Source organism: Triturus cristatus, chromosome 6, assembly GCF_964204655.1.
Source record: "Triturus cristatus chromosome 6, aTriCri1.1, whole genome shotgun sequence".
In the NCBI taxonomy this organism is placed as follows: Eukaryota; Metazoa; Chordata; class Amphibia; order Caudata; family Salamandridae; genus Triturus; species Triturus cristatus.
This window is the reverse complement of record NC_140589.1, coordinates 1,714,516,780-1,714,541,119: the sequence shown is the minus strand read 5'-3', so window position 1 is coordinate 1,714,541,119 and position 24,340 is coordinate 1,714,516,780. Positions and strand designations below refer to the sequence as shown.

General features: G+C 45.0%; 1 protein-coding gene across 1 annotated transcript in view; it reads right to left on the bottom strand.

The window, feature by feature from the left end:
* Positions 1 to 24,340, bottom strand: part of TGFB2 (transforming growth factor beta 2) — a 363,618-nt gene that overhangs the window by 24,675 nt on the left and 314,603 nt on the right. The window contains exons 4-5 of the mRNA XM_085612937.1: positions 16,445 to 16,555; positions 15,050 to 15,215 (exon numbers count right to left, since the gene is read on the bottom strand). Coding sequence (XP_085469063.1) covers positions 15,050 to 15,215; positions 16,445 to 16,555 — 277 coding nt within the window. The remainder of the gene's footprint in view (positions 1 to 15,049; positions 15,216 to 16,444; positions 16,556 to 24,340) is intronic.

The following is a 24,340-nucleotide window of genomic DNA, read 5'->3' as shown; positions in this document are numbered from 1 at the left end:
GGGATGTTGGTATAAAGTAGGGGTAGGCAGTTAACTCTGCTCTGCGGAGTATTGCAACTCCATGCTCCGCTTGGAGAATGGAGTCTGGCAAAAACTCCGCATTCTGCAGCGTGGCAGAGTTTACTGCCCACTAAGTTCCAGTACACAATTATTGCTGTTCCAATATGGCTTCTTTCTAAGGAGTTCTTGTTCATTTTCGCTGTTTATTGATCAGTCAACGTCATGTGTTGATTGCAACTGTGGCAGTGAGGCTGCGCTCGGTAGTATGCAGCTGTGGTGTGACCATGGCACCTTAGAGCAAGAGAGACAAAATGGCAGAAGCAGAGTGAGTGTACATTTTGGGCACTGCTTCTTACTAAAGATTGATAGGGGCAGAGTGAAGGGACTGTCCTAGAGAGGCATTCTGCAGAGTACGGGTGAACTGTAAAGGCATGGCACGAGAGGGAATGCATCCCTGTGCTTACACCGCCAATGATAAATTTTAAAACATGATACCTTAATGAACACCAGGAAATCTGCCCTTTTTTCCTGTTTAGAACACCTTCAACGCTCAACCTTTGCTCCCACCCCTTCATTTGTGTACCTTTCTGAACACATCATCTGTCGTATCACCCTTCTGGCTCCACAGTGTTTTAGGTGCAATGAAACAATCCTTTGGGCTCTCCTTTAACACCAGGCCTACAGTTTCAGAAGATATGCCTAGCGTTCTCCCCTCACCCCGGTGTGCAGCAACAACCCACACCCTCACTGTCCCTTCATGCCAAAGCACTGCATGTAGTGCCAGAACACAGTGCCTCTCTTTACTTCGTCGCACCATACAGACTGAAAAATAAAACAGTTCTCACGCCCACCCAGTGCCCATTGTGTCAAAATACTCCCCTCTTCCTACATAACCGAGGACCTTTGTTTCCCTTTCACGGAACTGCCTCATGATGATGACACATCCAATTCTTCCTGTACTCAAGTGCACGCCTGAAATGCCACATTTTCCCTGTTTTCACACCACCCTAGTCCCTGCGGTGTTGGAACATGCCCCATCTCTAGCACACTTTCCAAGTCCGTTTGATGTATGTTCTAGGCTAGTGAAAGCTGGACTTTTAATGCAGTAGTAGGGTGATGCTCATGTTCCCAAATCTTCCACTAAGTCCTGAAATTCATAAATTGATCAATCACCTTCAGTTTCACAGAGTAATGACATGTGACAACAAGGCTGTCAGAATTTAATTACCCTAAAGGCGTGATAAACTGAAAACTACACTATTTGGAAACAGTTGTCTTAGATTTGCTATTTCTTTTTACATAGTAAGTACACCTTATCACAACATACCACATGTGGAACTTCAATCCACAACACATTACATTCCAGTGATTTACAAAATAAATACTCAGCTGATAGCACTGGGGCTGTGATCCTCTGGTAGGGTACTGAGTTATCATCAACACGGGGCAGAAATGTTCCAACCTAGGCGTGGTCATTAATGGAAAGTTACTCCTCAAAGAATCCTGTCTGGTTGTAGTGTACCCCAGGGCTCTATCCCTCAGCTCTTTGGGAAGGTTTTTTTTTAATTGGAGAATCTGGTACACTAATAGCATCTCCTTTGGATTGAGTTGCTCTGTGCATGAAGGCAGCAGTCCAGACCTCACCAGGGTCCTATAACGAGCAGTATCGGGGAACAGAGATAGAGGGGATTTTGATGAATCTCCCTTACTCTGCCCGCTCGCAGAAATCTGCGGAAGTTTTGCATAGGTTTTCGATAACCCCACAGAATTCCATGGAGTGAAACTCCACGAGCTCCGCTCAGGCCTAGAAGTCACTGCATGTTGAAGTTGCCAAGGAATTCAGACTGGGGATCGAAGGGAACGTCATCAATCTTGCTAATCATGTCTATTCTGTCCTTGACAGAAACATGAGTACCTTTCACAAGAAAAAATTCAATATAGTAATCAAGAGGTTACAAAATAGAACCACAACCATTCATGATAGGATGAGTGGCGGTTTGGAAGTCTGTAAATAGTGAGAGTGCAAAGGTGAGTGCGGGTAAGAAACTCATTCTTTTTGGCTACACACCCCTTTGCAAATGCTATGTTGTCTACTGCACCTACATGCACACATATGGTGGCCATCTTGGGGAAAAAGCAAGCATTGGCAAAGTCAATAGGTTTCATGGGTAAAACCAATTACCTTAACAATTGCTTGATTGAGATTGGCGAATTTCCTGTCCCACCACTGCATATGTACGTACAGCAACTTATCTTGCTGTTGAAAAACAGCCATACGTTTGTGATAAACTTGCATGGATGGTCAAAAAGCTGTGAGGTCTAATTACACGTCACTTTGTTTTGGTGCCCTTAGTTCACTAATTCTCGCAGCCCACCGATCAATGATTAATTTGTGTAAGAAATACATTAATTGAAATTTTTTTGAGGGTATTTAGAAGGGTATTTAGAGACTATAGAATTTTGGAGCTGCATTTAAAAACTATCTTTCGTACTATTGCTTTTTCTTACTGTTTGTCATTTGCTGTGTCAAGCAGAGAAGCCCATTTTGTTAAACGTGTAGTGGGATGGTTGACTGATCAAAGAGCCCCCAAGTCATGCACTGCGGATCATCATTTTCTGCACCTGGTGCCAGAATAAAGACCTTTCAACAGCCTGTTGCAAGTACCGCTTTGGCTGGAATGTCTTAAGCTACCTATGAGGTGTGGATTTCCAGTAATTACTGGCGGGTGCAAAGGCATGGCAGCAACAGCAGCAAATGCACTAAACAAAATAGCATGAACTGATGAAAGAAGGCATGGCGAAAAAGGTAAACCATCCAGCTCGTCATTGCACAGAAGCAGAGAGAAGCAACTGCTTCACAAGTCAGTGTTTCAGAATGAGACCTTTTCTGACAGCAGTCAGTTCTAGTCTTTGGACATCAGAATACACCGGTTGCAAATATGGTGATTGTATCTATTTATCATCCTCTCCAAACACAAATCACTGTAATCAGGCGCACTAACTAAGGTGGTTCAGGATTAAACCCTAGGAACAGCACCATGACAGCATCGCACAGTAATTTTCAGAGAAGTCTGAAAAATATGCACAACTACTGATGAGTAAAATTCCCAATGTTGAATATTTGGTCCTGTCTCAGGACTTCGCAAAGTGTAACTTTGATTAGCATGTTTCGTGCAAAGGACACGACTGCAAAAAGTAACTATTCAAGTGATGAGTTTTTCAGGTTCAAACACAGAAATGACCCAGAAAAGCAAAAACAGAATTAGTCAACTCATGTTAAGAATTTTGTTACTAATAAAAGGATTTCGTTACTAATAAAAAACATATGTATAAACTAATGCAAACAACATAAACCCGCCATTGACAATTTTCAGAAAGTTTCACTTTCAAAATTCTCTGACGCTTACCTCCAAATTACTTTTATTATGTAATCCAATCACTCTGGGTTTTATTTAGCCTCACTTACAGTCAAAATTAATGTTTTACCAAACAAAAAATTGTTTATTTTCAGTAATAAAAAAGAAAAGTACTGAAATTCACCACTTATTGTTAGCTAATATAACTTGCACCCTCACACACCGCTTATGATCTCACATATTACATCACTCATGACATGTTAAATTACATCTCAAATGACATGTTGAATGACAAAAGGGTTTTACTCATTCTTTGTCTATAGGGATGTGCATTGATACATAACAGACACAGACCCTTATGTATCAAAGAATTTCCCCATAGACACATTATATGTAAAACTATTTTATACATCAGGCCGCTAGTTTTGTAATTTTGAACAGTCTACTGATACAGGGAATATGTGTATTGTCATGAATTATTTTTACTTAATTTACCAGTTTCATTCAAAGCAGTTGATTACCTACTCGTCCTTGAGTGCCTGGTTTAAATTAGTATTCAAGTACTGGTATAATGATGATTAAGGGCCAGATGTACAAAGCATTTTTTGGGTTGCGAACGCCTGATTCACATAATCGGGTCATTTGCAACTGGCAAAATGCTTTCTCTGATGTACAAAATGAAAATAGGTAACTTGTTACGGATTCACAATTTACATTTGCAATTTGGTATTTGGAAGGGGTGTGTTTTGAGCGTCCCTTCTAAACCTCAAATCGATATAGTATGTATTACTGTTTTGCGACAGAATTCCAGTCGCAAAACAGTAATAATTTACCACCATTCAAAATGCGGTGGTAACCCATTCGCAAATGGGTAGGGGTCGCTTTGGGACCCCTTCCCCTTTGACAATGTTGAAAAAATATTTTGTAGGAGCGGGCAGTGTTCACATGGACCACTGCCGACTCTTACAAAAAATAAAACTTAAACATTTCATTTTTTTAAACGCATCCCATTTTCCTCTAAGGAGAACTGGCTGCTTAAAAAAAAAACTATCACAGACATGGCGGTCTGCTGACCTCAGCAGGCCACCATCCCTGTGATGGCTGTGATTCGCAAAGGGTTGTAAACTACCTCATTAATATTTATGAGATAGGTGGATTTGCAACCCACAAGGAGTCCCTAAATAAAACTCAATGAGTTTCATACATTAGGAATACAGATTTCCTAACTGTGATTCAGATAGAAACGCAATTAGGAAAACGATATTTCTAATGTTAGTTCATCTGGCCCTAAATCCTTTTCCATTGATATAGACATAAACTGTGGTCTAGAACCCAGGCATATAGGATTTGGATACCTACTCCACGGGTGCAAGGACTTAGTTCAATGCGTGAGGTGACCTCGACGAGGGGGTGAGGAGTACACACCTAGGTGTTGTCACGGGAGACGCACCTTGAGGAAAGTTTGACTACAGGGGTCTTTCTCCCTCATCCTCCTATGGGGCTACTTGGTCTCGTTCCGAGGGCTTGAATACACAAGCTGTATTACAGTGGAGTGTGACATAGGTCACCCCACGGAGTGGAACCTTCTCACCATAATCTGTGAAGAGCAGAGCCCCCCCCTTTTTCTTTAGGTTCTGATGAATGCCATGGACCCAACTGGGCCAACTGGCAGAAACATGTCGACCACATTCACCACGGGAGGGGGACAATAAAACTCCCCATTACACCGTACACTTGTTTTTAAATACCATATAGCCGCCAGTCACATTAAAATTTATTTGGCATCTACAATGGCTTTTTAACCTCACTTATTCTTTACACAGGCCCCCACTTAGCTTAGAAGTGCATCCCTGTCGTCAGGTGTATGCTCGCTGTTAGAAATGGGATCTCTGGTTGGCTAAGGTTTGCGCCAAAGCCAGGCAGAGACCACCAATCTAGTCAGGGAAAGGGAGTTACACGCCAAAGATAACCCCTGGTCACCCCCTTGGTAGCTTGGCACGAGCAGTCATGCTTATCCCGGAGCCCATGTGTAAAGCATTTGCACATGCACACAGCAACAACATCCCAGGCACACTACAAAAGGAACTCCACACAAGGTTTTTGGTTGCGAACGCCTGATTCACATAATCGGGTCATTTGCAACTAGCAAAATGCTTTCTCTGATGTACAACATGAAAATAGGTAACTTGTTACGGATTCACAATTTACATTTGCAATTTGGTATTTGGAAGGGGTGTGTTTTGAGCGTCCCTTCTAAACCTCAAATCGATATAGTATGTATTACTGTTTTGCGACAGAATTCCAGTCGCAAAACAGTAATAATTTACCACCATTCAAAATGCGGTGGTAACCCATTCGCAAATGGGGAGGGGTTGCTTTGGGACCCCTTCCCCTTTGACAATGATGAAAAAATATTTTGTAGGAGCGGGCAGTGTTCACATGGACCACTGCCTACTCTTACAAAAAATAAAACTTAAACATTTCTTTTTTTTTACTTTTTTAAACGCATCCCATTTTCCGCTAAGGAGAACAGGCTGCTTAAAAAAAAAACTATCACAGACATGGCGGTCTGCTGACCTCAGCAGGCCACCATCCCTGTGATGGCTGTGATTCGCAAAGGGTTGTAAACTACCTCATTAATATTTATGAGATAGGTGGATTTGCAACCCACAAGGAGTCCCTAAATAAAACTCAATGAGTTTCATACATTAGGAATACAGATTTCCTAACTGTGATTCAGATAGAAACGCAATTAGGAAAACGATATTTCTAATGTTAGTTCATCTGGCCCTAAATCCTTTTCCATTGATATAGACATAAACTGTGGTCTAGAACCCAGGCATATAGGATTTGGATACCTACTCCACGGGTGCAAGGACTTAGTTCAATGCGTGAGGTGACCTCGACGAGGGGGTGAGGAGTGCACACCTAGGTGTTGTCACGGGAGACGCACCTTGAGGAAAGTTTGACTACAGGGGTCTTTCTCCCTCATCCTCCTATGGGGCTACTTGGTCTCGATCCGAGGGCTTGAATACACAAGCCGTATTACAGTGGAGTGTGACATAGGTCACCCCATGGAGTGGAACCTTCTCACCATAATCTGTGAAGAGCAGAGCCCCCCCCCCTTTTTTCTTTAGGTTCTGATGAATGCCATGGACCCTACTGGGCCAACTGGCAGAAACATGTCGACCACATTCACCACGGTAGGGGGACAATAAAATTCCCCATTACACCGTACACTTGTTTTTAAATACCATATACCCGCCAGTCACATTAAAATTTATTTGGCATCTACAATGGCTTTTTAACCTCACTTATTCTTTACACAGGCCCCCACTTAGCTTAGAAGTGCATCCCTGTCGTCAGGTGTATGCTCGCTGTTAGAAATGGGATCTCTGGTTGGCTAAGGTTTGCGCCAAAGCCAGGCAGAGACTACCAATCTAGTCAGGGCAAGGGAGTTACATGCCAAAGATAACCCCTGCTCACCCCCTTGGTAGCTTGGCACGAGCAGTCATGCTTATCCCGGAGCCCATGTGTAAAGCATTGCACATGCACACAGCAACAACATCCCAGGCACACTACAAAAGGAACTCCACACAAGGTTATATATAAAAATAGCCTTTGTATTATCATAACACATTCGAATAGTACACACATATTATACACGGAGCCACCTGGCACTAGATTATATTTACAAGGGATTATTTACACCTGACAGGGCCATCACAAAGTGAACTTAGTAGATGTAGAACTTATCATAAACATAGAACACAACCAGTAACTACTGATAACCACTGTACTCAGCATCAGCCTGTAACATAAACTACATTATGCACAGTATCACATCAGGAGCGAATTACATTCTGCGACAACCTCACCAGCATAAACACATTAATCAATCCTCTCATAAGTCTAAACACATTAGACCCTAACCTCCTAAGTATAACTCACAATAGGGGCATAAATCACACAGTGGAACATAATCTCACTGGCATAAACACATTATGCAAATCAACCTCATAATCGTAGGAACACATTTAGAGGTATAGAACAGGGTGCATAAAACATAGTATCTACATTGCATTTCCTAGCACCACATAATCACATTAGGGCCTGGCGCCCTACACACCTCACAGTCCCCCTGGCCAACTGGCCATCTCAACAAGGGCTCAAATGCCCTATGTCCAAGAGTCAGAGTGCGGTGCCAATGCAGCAGAACCCATGGGTGCGCAATTGCACAGACCTAAATGTTGCAGTGGCACTAAGTGCTGCGCAGCTGGGAAAGTACTGGGGCAGAGGAGTGCATTTCACTCCTAACTCAACAACCATGCCCCTGAAGAAGGAATGACCTAAAAAGTGCAGCTGCCCACTTCTTTCTGGACAGCTGTAAATATCAAATGAGGGCCTGGGCTTTCAATATGCCCACTGAATCAACACAAAACGTTGCAGCTGCTGGCGCTCTCGCAGGGCAGCTGAGATTCATCTCAAGGGCCCTGGCACAGCTGTGCCCTCGGGGCCTCACAGGGGCTTTTAAATACACTTGTTCACCTATTGTTGCAGTTGCCCACTGTCAAGCGGAGCAACTGTGAGAAAGTGGCCAACACAGGGAAAGAACAAACATCCCCCATCGTTGGAGCGCCCTGGCGCTTTAAACACAACATGCCCGCCTCGTTGGAGTGGCCCTCTACCAGACAGGGCCACTCATGAACTGGGCACCGACACTGTCCCCCGACCTCGTCTCCCCCCCAGCCACCTCAAGTCACTGTTCTGTGGGGACTCTGCAGGATGCGGGGCTTCCTCTCACGACGAGACCGGCACTCCGCTCTTGACTTTAGGCGCCTCTGCTGACTTCTCCTGGGCAGCAGGCGGGGCTCTTTCACTCCTGAGAGACTCGCTGGCATTGGCGGCCTTCACCTGGACCCCCTCCTGGGACCCAGCGCTTAACTCCCCAGAACTCGCGGAGGCAGGGTGGGCTCCCTTCCTCTCCGCACACCTAATTTTTCACTCGCGGGGCTTCCCTTCCGTCTCGGAAGCCCCGCCCACCAGGACACCACCTCGCCTGACTTCCGAGTCGCGCTGGGCAGCAGCCTGGAAGAGAACTCTTTAGCGGCTCGGGCCGTGGCGGGGATACGAGGGGTAGGCTCCCTCCAAAGTTTATCTTTAGAGCGGGGTGGGCACCCGTAATAAAATAAAAGCAGAAGCGGGGTGGGCACCCGCCATTTTTAAGAACCATAAAGCGGGGTGGGCACCCGCTCCAAAACATGCAAATGTGGGGTGGGCATCCGCTCGGACTGGCATCCCGGGGGAATCCCTCACGCTGGGATTCCCTCTCCAAGGGCTGCAGCTGCCGCACTGCACAGACCATGTTCTCCCCTTTCCTGGGGAATAATTAAAATATAGCGCTCACGAGGCGCTAGCAGCACAGAGTCCTGAAGGTCCTGGAGATTTTTAAGAAAAAGCAAAAGGGGTTCCAAGAAGTCCTTGAGGCATAAAGAAATGGAGCATAAAGCTCCCAGCAAAGAGGTCTTCAGAGATGAAGGGGCAGTGCAGGGCCCTCCAGTAGGGAGGCAGCCCCAATGGCGGTCCCTCCTGGGCCCCAGCAGCAGCAAGTCCCCCGCCCCCCCTCAGGAACAGAACAGGAATACTGAACAATTTCATGGGGTCACAGCCCCTACATTTATATGCCCTTTTCCTTTGTGACACAGCACAGGGCTTGGAATACCAGTCAGAACTGGTTTAGAGGAGCTTTGGAGCTCCTCTCTCCTTTGTCAGGTGGTGGCTAGGTGCTCAGACGCACCACAGGGAGCGGAGCCAGCTTTGTAGAGGAAAGGCACAGTCCTATTTAGGTCCCAGGTGCAACTCCTCCCTCCCATCTAGATGCAGATCTCTCTATTCACCACTGGGCTGACTCACCCTGGCTCCTGTAATTCCCCACACCATCGAGCACCTGTCAATCACAAGCCAGACATGCACTCCACATCAGGCAGGCAGACACACAGCACACAGAAATGCCAACTTCTAAAAGTGGCACTTCTCCACCAGTCACAATGAATCTGCGCACACCATTGCACAGCATTTATTCTAACGAGTTCACACATACTAAACTCGACCCTGAACTCCTCTCCTACCAGGAATTACCATGGACACACATATCCCCCATGCATTCCTATGGGAGGGCAGGCCAATCTCACCATGCGCACTCAAAGCGCGTACGCACTTTACACTGGGCCACAGTGCTAAAGTGCCCAGAGACACTACCACCATGTCAGAGCTTAAGGCAAAAAAGTTCAGGGGTGTACTTGCCAAGAATGACCAAGTCCAACACAACCCCCTTCCAGCCAAAACGCAGGGCAGACCAATCACCACTGTGATGGGCTTCCCTGCTTGGGGTGATAGAACACAGACGCGGGCCCGCACTGTAGGGACACCCTCCGGTTCTACGCCACTCTGAACCAACGTGATTCCCTCTGAAAAAAACTCTCAGGCCCAACTAGGCTACCCCACTGGTACTCCCTAGTTGTCCACGGCCAGGACCAGGCTCTAGGCCATCCAGATACCACTGGTCCTTGCCATTCCACAGAGTGGGGGGCAGTAACCCCTGGCATCCAATAGCCATATTCCACTCTCCCTCTCAGTGTAGTTCCAAACTACCACTGATCCTTCAACCTAGGGTCCGCACCCTCAGGCTGACCAGAGGTCATGGGCAAAGCATCTCCTCACCCTACCTCTACTTCTGGGGTTGTGCACCCTCCCAGGAGAAGCACCCTCCAGAACACAACTCTCCCTCCAGTTCAGGACCTCTTTCCATCAACTGATCTACCACCTGGGATCCACATTCACCAGATGCACAGGGGTCAGAGGCAAGGACTCCCTCCCTCTGCACCCCCTTCCAGAGTTCTGCACCCTCCCAACTGGAGTGGTACCCCTAGAAGGCAAACCAGCCAGGACACTGATTACAGCTGCCCTGCCGTCCAGGACAGGCAAACACCTGAACCTGGCTCCCCAACCCAGGGACGGTACTCTTTGGTTAGATGCCCGGCGAACCGGGACTTCACGGGGAGCACGCATGCCCCCGAGGGTGACACATAACTAATGTGTCATGTGACAGTCTGCCTGGCGCAGATCTCACGGCCTCCTGTCCATGTGACAGTGCGTGCAGATCCCCCAGGACAGAAGTGACATCACCATGGTCAATCATTGGCGACTCAGCTCTTCCGACTGGCCCCTGACCCACTGGTTCCCACTGGGGACTCTTTTCCCCTCTTACCCCTCACTCTGGACTTCTGCACCCTCCCAACTGAAGTGGTAATGCCAGACACCAGAACTGCTGGAGCTCTGCTTACAGACGCTCCACGTTATACAGACACTAGGAGATCCTCCTCAAATGGCTTATTAGTACAGCCTAGGCTCCCAACATGGTGTTCCCTAAAGAAACCATCCAGGCCCTGAGACGGGGTTTTGGGCACCTTTGACACGCAGGCCCACCCACTTCTTCTCCTCTGAGACAGGACGTGAGCCCCTACACCAGGACCTAGCTGGGCTACTCTGAACCTCTTCCACCACTCTGGGTTGGAAGACACCTCAGCTACTCCTTTTGGAATCACGCCCCCATGCAAGCTTCTTATTTCAGAGAACTCACACTCAATCGTTCAGCAAGCTCCATATATCAGAGAACTCACACTCAATCGTGCAGCAAGCTCCTTATTTCAGAGAACTCACACTCAATCGTTCAGCAAGCTCCTTATTTCAGAGAACTCACACTCAATCGTCCAGTGCAACACACTACTCATCCACGCACACCCCCCCCAGACCGGTGAGACAGTATCTACTGCCCCTGAATCTCAACCTGCACCCCTCTTACTGAGCACCAGGTACCATACTCTGTGAACGGGATTGGGACTTCAATCACTGAACACATATTGCTTTCACCACTGGATCCCACCCTTACTGGTGAATCCAGAAAAACTAACACTGCACTTAAGGGATAATCTACCCTCCCGAGCTAGTTACTCCATACCAATTAAGTCACCACTGTAGGCCAACCCAAGAACCAGCACAATAGCTCAAGGGCTGTCTCTCCTCCAGATTCTCTGGTTACTGTCATTGGCAGGACAGCCAACTCATAGTGCACAAGAAACACATTTCCAAAGAAATGACACTTAAAACAAACTTAGAAACAATAATGCCTTTCCATGTGACTATCTAAAATGCAGAGTTTTGTAATGCAGCCAGTTGTCGCTGTGGTACTGCGCAAACACAAGTCCTAATCCCACCGCTGCCACAAATGTTAGAAATGGGATCTCTGGTTGGCTAAGGCTTGCGCCAAAGCGAGGCAGAGACCACCACTCTAGTGAGGGCAAGGGAGTTACACGCCAAAGATAACCCCTGCTCACCCCCTTGGTAGCTTGGCACGAGCAGTCAGGCTTATCCCGGAGGCCATGTGTAAAAGCATGTGCACACGCACACAGCAACAGCATCCCAGGCACACTACAAAAGGAACGCCACACAAGGTTATACATACAAATAGCCTTTGTATTATCATAACACATTCGAATAGTAAACACATATTATACACGGTGCCACCTGGCACTAGATTATATTTATAAGGGATTATTTACACCTGACAGGGCCAACTGGACCACTGTCAGAACCATCACAAAGTGAACTTAGTAGATGTAGAACTTATCATAAACATAGAACACAACCAGAAACTACTGGTAACCACTGTACTAAGCATCAGCCTGTAACATAAACTACATTATGCACAGTATCACATCAGGTGCTAATTACATTCTGCGCCAACCTCACCAGCATAAACACATTATGCAATCCTTTCATAAGTCTAAACACATTAGACCCTAACCTCCTAAGTATGACTCACATTAGGGGCATAAATCACACAGTGGAACATAATCTCACTAGCATAAACACATTATGCAAATCAACCTCATAATCGTAGGAACACATTTAGAGGTATAGAACAGGGTGCATAAAACATAGTACCTACATTGCATTTTCTAGCACCACATAATCACATTAGGGCCTGGTGCCCTACACACCTCACAGTCCCCCTGGCCAACTGGCCATCTCAATAAGGGCTCAAATGCCCTATGTCCAAGAGTCAGGGCGCGCTGCCAATGCAGCAGAACCCATGGGTGCGCAATTGCGCAGACCTAAACGTTGCAGCTGGCACTACGTGCTGCGCAGCTGGGAAAGTACTGGGGCAGAGGAGTGCATTTCACTCCTAACTCAACAACCATGCCCCTGAAGAAGGAACGACCTAAACGGTGCAGCTGCCCACTACTTGCTGCGCAGCTGTAAATATCAAATGAGGGCCTGGTCTTTCAATATGCCCGCTGACTCAACGCAAAACATTGCAGCTGCCTGCGCTCTCGCAGGGCAGCTGAGACTCATCTCAAGGGCCCTGGAACAGCTGTGCCCTCGGGCCTCACAGGGTCTTTTAAATACACTTGTCCCCCTATCGTTGCAGTTGCCCACTGTCAAGCAGGGCAACTGTGAGAAAGTGGCCAACACAGGGAAAGAACAATCATCCCCCTTCGTTGGAGTACCCTGGCGCTTTAAACACAACATGCCCGCCTCATTGGAGTGGCCCTCTACCAGGCGGGCCGCTCATGAACTGGGCACCGACACTGTGCCCCAACCTCGTCTCCCCCCAGCCACCACAACTCACCGGACTGTGGGGACTCTGCAGGACGCGGGGATTCCTCTCATGGCGAGACCGGCACTCCGCACTTGAGATTAGGCGCCTCTGCTGACTTCTCCCGGGCAGCAGGCATGGCTCTATCACTCCTGAGAGCCTCGCTGGCATCGGCGGCCTTCACCCGGACCCCCTCCTGGGACCCGGGGCTTAACTCCCCAGAAGTCGCGGAGGCGGGGTGGGCTTCCCCCCTCTCCGCACACTGAATTCTTCAATCGCGGGGCTTCCCTTCCGTCTCGGAAGCCCCGCCCACCAGGACACCACCTCGCCTGCCTTCCGGGTCGCGCTCGGGCAGCAGCCTGGAAGAGAAATCTTTAGCGGCTCGGGCCGCGGCGGGGATACGAGGGGTAGGCTCCCTCCAAAGTTTAAATCTAGAGCAGGGTGAGCACCCGTAAAAAAATAAAAGCAGAAGCGGGGTGGGCACCCGCCAGTTTTAAGAACCATAAAGTGGGGTGGGCACATGCTCCAAAACACACAAATGCGGGGCGGGCACCCACTCGGACTGGCATCCCGGGGGAATCCTTTCACGCCGGGATTCCCTCTCCAAGGGATGCAGCCGCCACGCTGCGCAGCCCACGTTCTCCCCTTTCCTGGGGAATAATTCAAATATAGCGCTCACGAGGTGCTAGAAGCACAGAGTCCTGAAGGTCCTGGAGATTTATAAGAAAAAGCAAAAGGGGTTCCAAGAAGTCCTTGAGGCATAAAGAAATGGAGCAAAAAGCTCTCATCAAAGAGGTCATCAGGGATGAAGGAGCAGTGCAGGACCCAGGGGCCAGCACACAGGACCCTCCAGCAGGGAGGCAGCCCCCATAGCGGTCCCTTTTGGGCCCCAGCAGCAGCAAGCCCCCCCCCCCTCCCTCAGGAACAGAACAGGAATACTGAACAATTTCATGGGGTCACAGCCCCTATATTTATATGCCCTTTTCCTTTGTGACACAGCACAGGGCTTGGTATACCAGTCAGAACTGGTTTAGGGGAGCTTTGGAGCACTTTGATATGCTCAGCTCCTCTCTCCTTTGTCAGGTGGAGGCTAGGTGCTCAGACGCACCACAGGGGGCAAACCCAGCATTGTGGAGGGAAGGCACAGTCCTATTCAGGTCCCAGGTGCAACTCCTCCCTCCCATCTAGATGCAGATCTCTCTATTCACCACTGGGCTGACTCACCCTGGCTCCTGGAATTTCCCACACCTGTCAATCACGAGCCAGACATGCACTCCACATCAGGCAGACACACAGCACACAGAAATGCCAACTTCTAAAAGTGTCACTTCTCCACCAGTCACAATGAATCTGCACACACTATTGTGCAGCATTTATTCTCACGAGTTCGCGCATACTAAACTCGACCCTGCACTCCTCTCTTACCAGGAATTACCATGGACACACATATCCCCCATGCATTCCTATGGGAGGGCAGCCCAATCTCACCACGCGCACTCAGAGCGTGCACGCACTTTACACTGGGCCACAGTGCTAAAGTGCCCAGAGGCCTAAAATCACTACCACCATATCAGAGCTTAAGGCAAAAAAGTTCAGGGGTGAACCTGCCAAGAATGGCCAAGTCCAACACTCGCCCTCTACCAAACCAAGTTTCTAGAGGGTGAGGACTGGTCAATGATGAAGCATGAAACTGGGTTGTGTGTGAGACCAGTCCTTCACTTTTTGTGAGATGCCTGCACTCACAAACTAACACTCTAGCACCTCGGTCTCTAGACTGGGAGTGCCCCATTTGTGCTAAACATTAATTAATACAGACACACATCCTATTATTATGAAATAGAGAAAAATATAATGGCAGAGTCCTATGTACATCAGACAGGCTCTTGAATTATCATATCACAATATGCAGTAACACAATTTCATATTCTTTTCCTATGGGTCAATTGCAAGATCCAAATACTACCTTGCAAGATTGCCAAGCAACAGTTACTTACATTAAAGCATTTATCATCTCCAATTAAAAAAATCGTTTTACCTAAAGCAATAGGCAGCATCTAGTGCACGCTTCTTCCGCCGGCTGTGCTGTTGTGAATCATGTCTGTAAGAGGGTAACAACATCAGAAGAAGGTGTGGGGTCTTTCCACTGTGTTTTTTCTTATTCGACCTTAATGTTTTTAGATCCCCACTAGTACCATCAATACCTTGAGAATAAAACAAGATAAACATTGAGTTGCCTTATGTACATAACTCACGTTTGAGATCGCTTGCACGCACAACTATTCCAAATCTAGTAAGTGCAAAACAAACCATAAAATTCCCAAACAGTCCAAAATAAACCATAAAATTCCCAAACTATGATTAGCTCTGCAATTTATAACTTGCACACCAGTGATGCACACCATAACTCCCAAATGCAACCCTCATGAGCTCACCCTTAGTGTGACAGATCACAAATGACATATATCATCTCACAGGTGTTGTCATATGGTGTCATCTTTAACATTGTCAATGATGCATTTGTGGATAAAGTATGATTTCTTTGCTTACATATGATTTGTTATTTAATGAAGTTGTGCTCTGATGTGTTCCTTCCTATTAGTATAAATGTGAGGATTTAAGCATTGCACTTTGTGTGCAAGTTATAGTTTGCATGGGTGGTGTGCGAGTTAAACATAACTAAAAATATTTAAGAATATTTTGGGTTTTAATTCATAACAGTAACAGTACTTTACCTGTCATGTTTTGTGTGAATTTCAAAGGTTGTTTTAAACACACATCAATATATCAAGAGTAAAAGAAACCATAACTACATTTTAACTGAGCTATTTAGTGGATTTTTTTTAAAGTTACATATGCATGCCTATTGTTGTGCCCAATCCCTGCTGTGTACTTTGACTGGGCCCTGCACCCCACTCCTGCACATGTCCAACTTCAGCAAAACTCAACCTATAGCCATGAGCAGAATGGGAATGGGTGCAACCTCACGACAAAACCCTGCATGGACCTCACCCCAACATGTGCCCAACAGCCACTATGCCTAGCTTTTGGCCATTAACAGTGATGGTTAGTTGGAAAATGTAATCATTACTTTTGCCTTGAGAATGACTCTCACAGGAGTTGGAATGCATGAGCTGCCGAATAAAAAACAAACCTCTGGAGTACCTACAGGAACATTAAGGTAGTTTTGCATGCTAGTATGTGGGCACCTTTGTCAATTGGTGGGTGTGGGTGGGAAAGCACAGCAGCTGCAGAAGATATATAGGCTACAAAACAGTACTTTTACAAAGTTTCCAGATATTAGAAACTATATATAAGCAATCTAAAAAATGTAATCTGGATCTTGCACATACAGTGGTGTTTGTTTCATTCACTGAACAAAACCAGGATCCCACTAAATGATGACATTGAACACCAGAATTATTTGTTTTACCTGCAAATCTTGTTTCCAATTCTTCACTCTTGTTAGGGATGATATAATTATTGGAAGGCACAAATGTACAGCAAGGACAATGTAAACTTATTTTGAATCCAAGGTTTCTGTCTGCAAGGCAAGAAAATGGGAATGATAAGTCCATGTGAACAAATGTATTTTGTCATGAAGGAATAATAGTTTTCACAAAAAGCATGCAACATTCTTTAAGAAAGAAACACAAAGGACAAGCAATATGTACATCACTGATATTTGCTTAACACTTGAAATTATGCCTTCTAATTTCAACAGTTTGTAAATAACTTCTCAAAAACATAAAGGGAGAGGGAGGAGGAAACAAGGGCATGTATCTGAGCTAGATAGAGGGCACTGTTGTGGGGATACTGACCCTGTAATTAAAAAACAGAATAGAAAAGTAACAAAAGAGCCAAAGTAGACAGGACATAGGGTGAGAAATAGGGAGAGGAAGATAAAAATGGGGCTACATACTGAAAAAAATAAAAAAAACATCTAGAAAGAGAATAAATAATCTCAAAGTAGTGAGGTACATGCCATTTTCTCCTCCATGTTTTGATTTGCCACTTATTTTCTTACAATGTAAGGATGAACAGCATAGTATCCCTAGCAAAGCTAATCTGACATCAATTTGAAGATTGCGCATGTATTTATAAAAGAATAAGAAGCAACAAATAATTATTGCAACATACCAATGTTGAGCCATCCATTAAAAACCATGAATCTGCAGTGGGTCCCAACAATTGTTTGGTTTATGCTCTAGGCAGTGCTTGCGCTGTCTCGAAATATAAAATGTGGTATATACTTTGTGGGCTTCAGCCCGCCCATAGGCTACCCATTTGGTGTATCCATCATGGCTTTCCTAATCTTTGTCCCTCTTGTCCATGGCATGTATGTGTCATGCCTCTTTCTGTGTTTAGCCCTCCCCGAGAGCAGGGACCAATTTCTAACATCCATCCACTCCTCCCATTTAATGACCATTTTAGGAACTTCTTTTTTCTTTATTTAAGAGCCCACCACAGGAGCGGTCATATATTCACTCGCTCTGAGTGCTGCGCCATTTCTGTAATTAGGCCTGGAAATCATGTTCTTATCTGGTTTCTTGTCCCTTCCTCCAATCACCCTCCTCTCGCTGTCACTTTCTCCATTCTGTGCCCGTGTCTGCTTGCCCTGTTCTTTCTGACCATCGTGAAACGGCTCTCTCCACTCTGCATTTTTTCATATCCCGTCCCCCAATCACCCTAATCCCACTGTTGCTTGCTCCCTCCCGCGCGACGTGGCTGCTTGCCCTGTGCTTTTCCAACAGTAAAGGACCAGGCCTGTAAATCGTGTTCTTATCTTGTTTTTCAAGCAACGGCATGCTTTTCAATTACCAGGAGAGAATATGCAGGGAGAGAGCGAGAAAGTCAGCAATCACCTCCATGGTCTCCATTGCCTTGCAAGTTCACGTGACCACTTTGTTTCAGCTGCAATTCACTCACTCATTCTCACCCTCTCTACATCCTTTGAGAATGTTACAATAAACAGGAACGCGTCATAACAAGCTCTCTGGTTACTAATAAAAATGGACTGTGGGAAGGGCTTGTTTTGTTTCACTGGATGATCACTGTAAAGCGCACCAGGCCACCAACTGAACTCCTAGGCGCTTGAGTGCATTTGTATAGTAAGCATTTTGTGGTTTAGAATACAGCACACAGTACATAATCAAGAACATGGTTTGTTATGTAGCAGAATTACAGATTAAAAGCAAATGATCATGAAAGGCTTATTGCAAGATAAAATAAATAAAGGCATTTTCAACAGATAGCGCCCCACCTTTGAGATATAGATTTGGTAAATGTTGATGCCAGCACCCAAGTAAAGTCACATTACTCAGATTTTGAAAACTGCAAAATACCAGGGTCACCAAGGAGGCACTTTGCACGTGCACAGTCTCTAAGCTTCGTGAGAACCACGATAACAACAGTGGTAAAAAATATACAATACTATTATATAACACATTAAGGCTCACATATCTAAGTCCAGCAAGAATTTGTTACCATTACACAAAGTAACAGGACTCATTTTATCAACCTCAGACCATCCAAAGGCTGAGTTTGCCCTGCCAGGAACGGGCCATGTGACCCAGTGATAACAATATAGTGGCCTAATGAGCTGGCTTACCACTTTCTTGAAATGCCATCTAGGTGGTAATTGTAAATCCAGTCCACTGACTGGAAGGGAGGTATGGTCAGACTATACAATGTTTATGTGAAGTCAGATAGACATTACAGACATTACAGTGACCCACAAAACACCATGTAGTACGAAGAGGGACTAAATTTAATAAAGGATTCCTGAATTTGAATCTATGCATGCAATGATCTCTGCATTTTGATTTGTTGCCCATGATACTTCTAGCCAGTTGGATAGCTCAGTGGCCTGCAGTAGGCATGCCTGTGTAACATGTAAGTCATAAGTATGAATTTCACTAAAGCAGATGGTACCTTCTGTTCTTGAAAGGTGAACAAAATAAGTATCATGATTTTACTAAGTAATTTAGGCAGCACTTGTTAAAAGGAATTGACAAAATTCATACTGTGTTTTGCTCTCTATCACATGGTAAATTTAATTTGGGATGTCTTGTTCATGTATGCTCATGGTTACAAAAAGAACGAATGGTGCATCAGCTGTGGGCACTTGGGTGCTGCATCTGCCTGGGAAACACTTACCATCTAGCCATGCAATGCTGAAACACATTGACATTGACAAAGCCAGTAGCTCTCGCATTGTCGAGACCGATTGGCTTTTCCAATGCTTGTTTTTCTCCTTCAGTGACTGAATGAAAACAACAGCAGGAGCCTCTTACACTGCTTTTTATGCTCTCACTGCTGCTCAAATTTAACAATAGGGGCTGTAAATACAGAGATTGTAGATGAAGGTTTGAGGTATTTATACCGATTTGTGCCTTCAGTTGGAGGCAGGGATAGTTTTCCACTCCCTCATGTGGCTTCTGCTGTTGCAGGCCCACAGTCTGAGCTGGAGCTGTATACTTGCTCACACTATCAATCTGTGAAAAGCACGAGCACTTGGGGTTTCACATATGCCTGCAACAAAAATACCGACTGCTGCACAGAGTTTGTGACAAGTTGTTGGAAATTAGGTTACTGGCTGAGGAGGGTGACACCATACTCAAGCACCAACCACAATCTCTGTCAGGGTGAAACACAAGGAAATCCCAAATTAACCTTTGTTCAACTCTGTGGTAGCTTGGCACAAAAAAACAATCAGGTTTAACTTAGAGGCAATGTGTAAAGTATTTATGCAGCGCTTCAAACAATAATAATGTGAAAATACAATGCAAAAGTAATCCCACAACACTTTAGATAAAATAGATAAAAAATGTAATAAATCAGTTGAGAGCAAAAGAGCAAAATAACAACAGTACAATCAGTAGAACTAGTGAATTGCAATTTCAAGGTTTTAGGTAAAAAGAGCACCTAGAAGCATTAAGCTCCAACTTTGGTTATCTGGTCACACCGGATCAGGACAAAGTCACAATTTAAGGCCAACTACAATGGAGCATGTCCCAGACACAGGGGTCAAGTTAGGCTAGCTGAAGAAAATTTCCCCTTAAATCCTGGTTTGAGGAGCATTGCGAGATCCTGCTTCTAGAATGTGTTGCGCAGTGGTGGTTCAGAGAAGCTGTGAGGCAATGATACGGAGTCCTGTGTTGTCATCCAGGATGCCGTTGATGAGGGGCTTGCGATGCGAAGTTCTGCATCGAAGATGCATCTCCCACCAATTTTTCCAAAGAAGCAGGGGAGCTGCGATGCAGAGTCCTGCATCATCATCGAGAATGCCATTGACAAGGGGCTTGCGATGCGAAGGTCTGCATCCATAATGCATCATGCAGTGGCAGTTCTGAGGAGACTGCAGGATGAAATGGAAAGTTCAGAAATGGGTAGTGCTGTGGCTGCTACTCAGTGTGGCTGAGAGGATTTGCATCAGGCTGTATCGTTACCAACCACAGAACCACAGCTGGGCTGGCAAAGCACCTTCAGGCCCACTTCCAAAGGTCCAGAACTGGGTGGCAACATTTGGGGGGTAGGATTCACAGCAGATCTAGGTGTTGGGTTCAGGGTAATTGGAGCCTTTTCTGTCACCTGAATCCCAGCCAACTAGCCCAGGAAGTCCCTCTAGTGGTCCTGGTTTCAAGATGCAGGTCCAGTCCTCTCAAGCAGCAGGGCAGCAGAGCAGCACAGCAATACGTCTGAGTCTTGCACAGGTCCAAGGATGTACTGAAGAGTAGTATCAGAGGGTCCAATATTAATACCCGGTGCCCACTTTGAAGTAGGGTAAGTGTCTAGAGAATTACCTTTGAAGTGCTTGAGGTTTCCTGCCTCCCCAGTCCTTGCCCCAATCTGGCTACATGGACAATGTACTGGTGACAAGTCCTTTGTGTGAAGGTAGGGCAGAGACTATTAAGTTGCAAGTGGAGCTGTACCCAGCTCTGCTCCCCAATCCTGACTGTTGACGGCCCAATCCAAGTACCCCTATTCCCTCTGCTGTGTGGCTCTCTGGAAGGAATAAACAAAGTTCAACTGTCAGCTACACCCTGTCATGTGACCCAGGAACAGGCTGTAGGTGCCAAATGGTTGGGACAAGAAATGCCAATTTTCTAAAAGTGAAACCACAAGAAGGGTTTGGCCCGTTGGACAAGAGTCAAGTAGGGCCGTAATACTTATCAGAAACAAAGGGGGGTACCTGACTCCTTCGATACTTTCTGCTTTATCTCTTTGTAGCATCAATCAAACCAATGCCTTTTTGTTTGATTGGGTTATTTATTAAACCATTCATTTGAGATTATTTTCATATATTTGTTAGCGAAATTCGAAAGTATGAAAAGAAGAGACACATAAATTTCAAATGGCATAAACAAATAGTACATTAAACAATTCACAAATTACATTCATGGACAAAACATTGAAGTGTGCCATCACTTATATACAACAATTCAAAAAAAGGTGTTGTTTTTTACACCATTTCATTTAACACACGGCAAACCTTGGGGCTTTCTATTAGACCAAAACTCAAGGAAATACCTAACAAAGGGAACTCCTTTCTGCATATAAAGGGGAATTAATTTTTCAGTCCCATTCCCTCAACAGCAAAAGTATAATTTTTGACAGTTCCTCAGTGTTTTGGAATGCCAACGCGTTTCAAAGCACAGGCTTTAAGGTATTGTTCCTATCATCAGGGCTTCTTATTCATGGATATTTCACGAAATTCTGCTAAATAAATGATGCAAAAAACGCGTGTAAGTGTGTAACTAATCTAGGTGACTTTATTTAAAAACAAATATCATGCACTCCAACAGGATCTGGCACTTGCTGGACAAAGAATTACCTAATAAAACTTGGTTGAAACAATTAGTTTGCCTCCATCATGGCAACAAAGTTGCGAGTCTGTATCTACTTTGAATTCGGACAATGGGGCCTGTTGCTTAAACTGAAGTTAAAAGTCATCACATATTTATCTGTAACGACACCAAAAGTTGAGCGCCAGTGGTTACTTGTTGCAGCTCACGTTGCATATCAACTGTTTATTTTTACTTTTAAAAGGATAAACATGTACCTTTGCAAACGCGAAAATATCGCACGCCTCGCGGACCTCAATTAAAATGCGTCCCGAATTCCTGAAAAATGATGTCAGTTACCAAAATGGACCAGAGGGTTAGCTGCAGCACGAGTGGTTAATGCTTGATTTTGCAAGACTTACTTAAAAAAACTTGATTGAATCACTCCAGAATCATTCGACCAGCATGTTAGGTGGATGGGGTCATTTCTCGTCAGAACATACAATGCGCGTAAAACTGTGCGTGGCCTCATGGGAAATGTGGTTTAAACACAATCAACCAATAGCAATGCAAGCTGGGGGTGAGCATTTTATCTCCACAACAGGTGCGTTCTTGAACTTGTGGTTTGGAAAGTGAAACATTATGCTCTAGACAGTTCTATCATTCTGTTAAGGCCTGTAACTGCACTATTATATTTTAATATAAGGTAAGCCTCCTTTTGAATTAAAGCAGTGTCAATATCAATTAATCGTTTTGTTGTGTTCAAAGCAAACAACACTGTCAACTTAAAATCCTTTTCACTATGGGATTTTTCAATAAAGTGTTCGACCATGTTGCTGTTAATACTTTCTTTTTTATTCTGGAACAATGTTGTGTAATACGTTGGTTGATCTGCTGATTTGTCTTGCCTATGTATAACTTCAGACAAGGACAAAGAACAGCATAAACCACGTTTTTGGCTTTGCAATTTGAAAACTCTGAATGGCGCCATCTGATGGCATTATGTACAAATTCAGATCCTTCTATTGTACTGTCACACACAAAACAGTTTCCACATTTACCGTCATTTCTGGGGCGAAGGTACACGCAGATACCCCAAGATGAGGCACTACAAGTGATCGAGGCATACTTGGAAGACAGACCATGTCCTCAGAGGGTGCCAACCACATTTATTGTACAACTAGCTGAGGTTGCACTTAGAAAAAGCTATTTCAAGTTTGAAGACTCATTTTTTATTCAGGTGAAAGGGACCGCCTTGTGTTGTCCCTTCATCCCAGAAATGGTGGTTCTCTTCATGGCCAAATATGAATAAAAATTCCTTTTTAACAACAATGCCTTCAAAGAAAAAATCCTACAGTGGCTACGCTATATAGACGACGTTTGGTGTCTATGGCACGGCTCCCAAGAAGAATTGCAAATTTTTCATGGTTGGCTGAACACTCGCCATGAAGATATAAAATTCAGCTTGAACTCAAGTAAGACCTGTATGACATTCCTGAATGTGGAGGTTTCCCCACATGAGAATAGGTTGACTACCTCACTGCACCGCAAACCCACTGACAAAAACATCATCCTACACCACAAGAGTGCTCATCCCAGAAGTCTGAAGGAAAACCTTCCATATGGTTAGCTTTTGCGGATCATACGGAATTGTTCAAGAAAAATTGACTATGAAAAGCATGCAGCCATCTTTCGTGAACAAATGACCATGAGGGGTTACCCAAAGAAAATGCTAAAACACGCAATAAAAAGAGCTTGGTACACACCCCGTGAAGAACTCCTAGAAAAGAGGGAGAAACCCCCACTGGAAAGATTGGTTTGTGTCACAACGTTTGGCCCAGATACTAATAAATTCAAGCAAATTGTACTAAAGAACTGGCACCTGTTAGAAAACTTGGAGTGTCCTTTTCCGAAGCCTTTATTTGCTATGAAGAAAAATCAGAGTATTGGCCAACAAATTGTAAGGGCAGATATTTTTCCCACACAACCCAAGGGTAATCTTCGATCACAATGGCAACTTGAACCTGTCATGGGCCATCATAAATGTGGAAACTGCTCTGTGTGTGACAGTACAATGAAAGGATCTGAATTTGTACATAATGCCATCAGATGCCACCATTCAGAGTTTTCAAATTGCAAAACCAAAAACGTGGTTTATGCTGTTCTTTGTCCTTGTCTGAAGTTATACATAGGCAAGACAAATCAGCAGATAAGCCAACGTATTACACAACATCGTTCCAGAATAAAAAAGAAAGTATTAACAGCACCCATGGCAGAACACTTTATTGAAAAATCCCATAGTGAAAAGGATTTTAAGTGGGCAGTGTTGTTTGCTTTGAACACAACAAAACGATTAATTGATATTGACACTGCTCTAATTCAAAAGGAGAATTACCTTATATTAAAATATAATGGCGCAGTTACAGGCCTAACGGAATGACAGAACTGTCTAGAGCATAATGTTTCACTTTCCAAACCACAAGTCCTAGAAAGCACCTGTTATGGAGATAGAATGCTCAACCCCAGCTGCATTGCCATTGGTT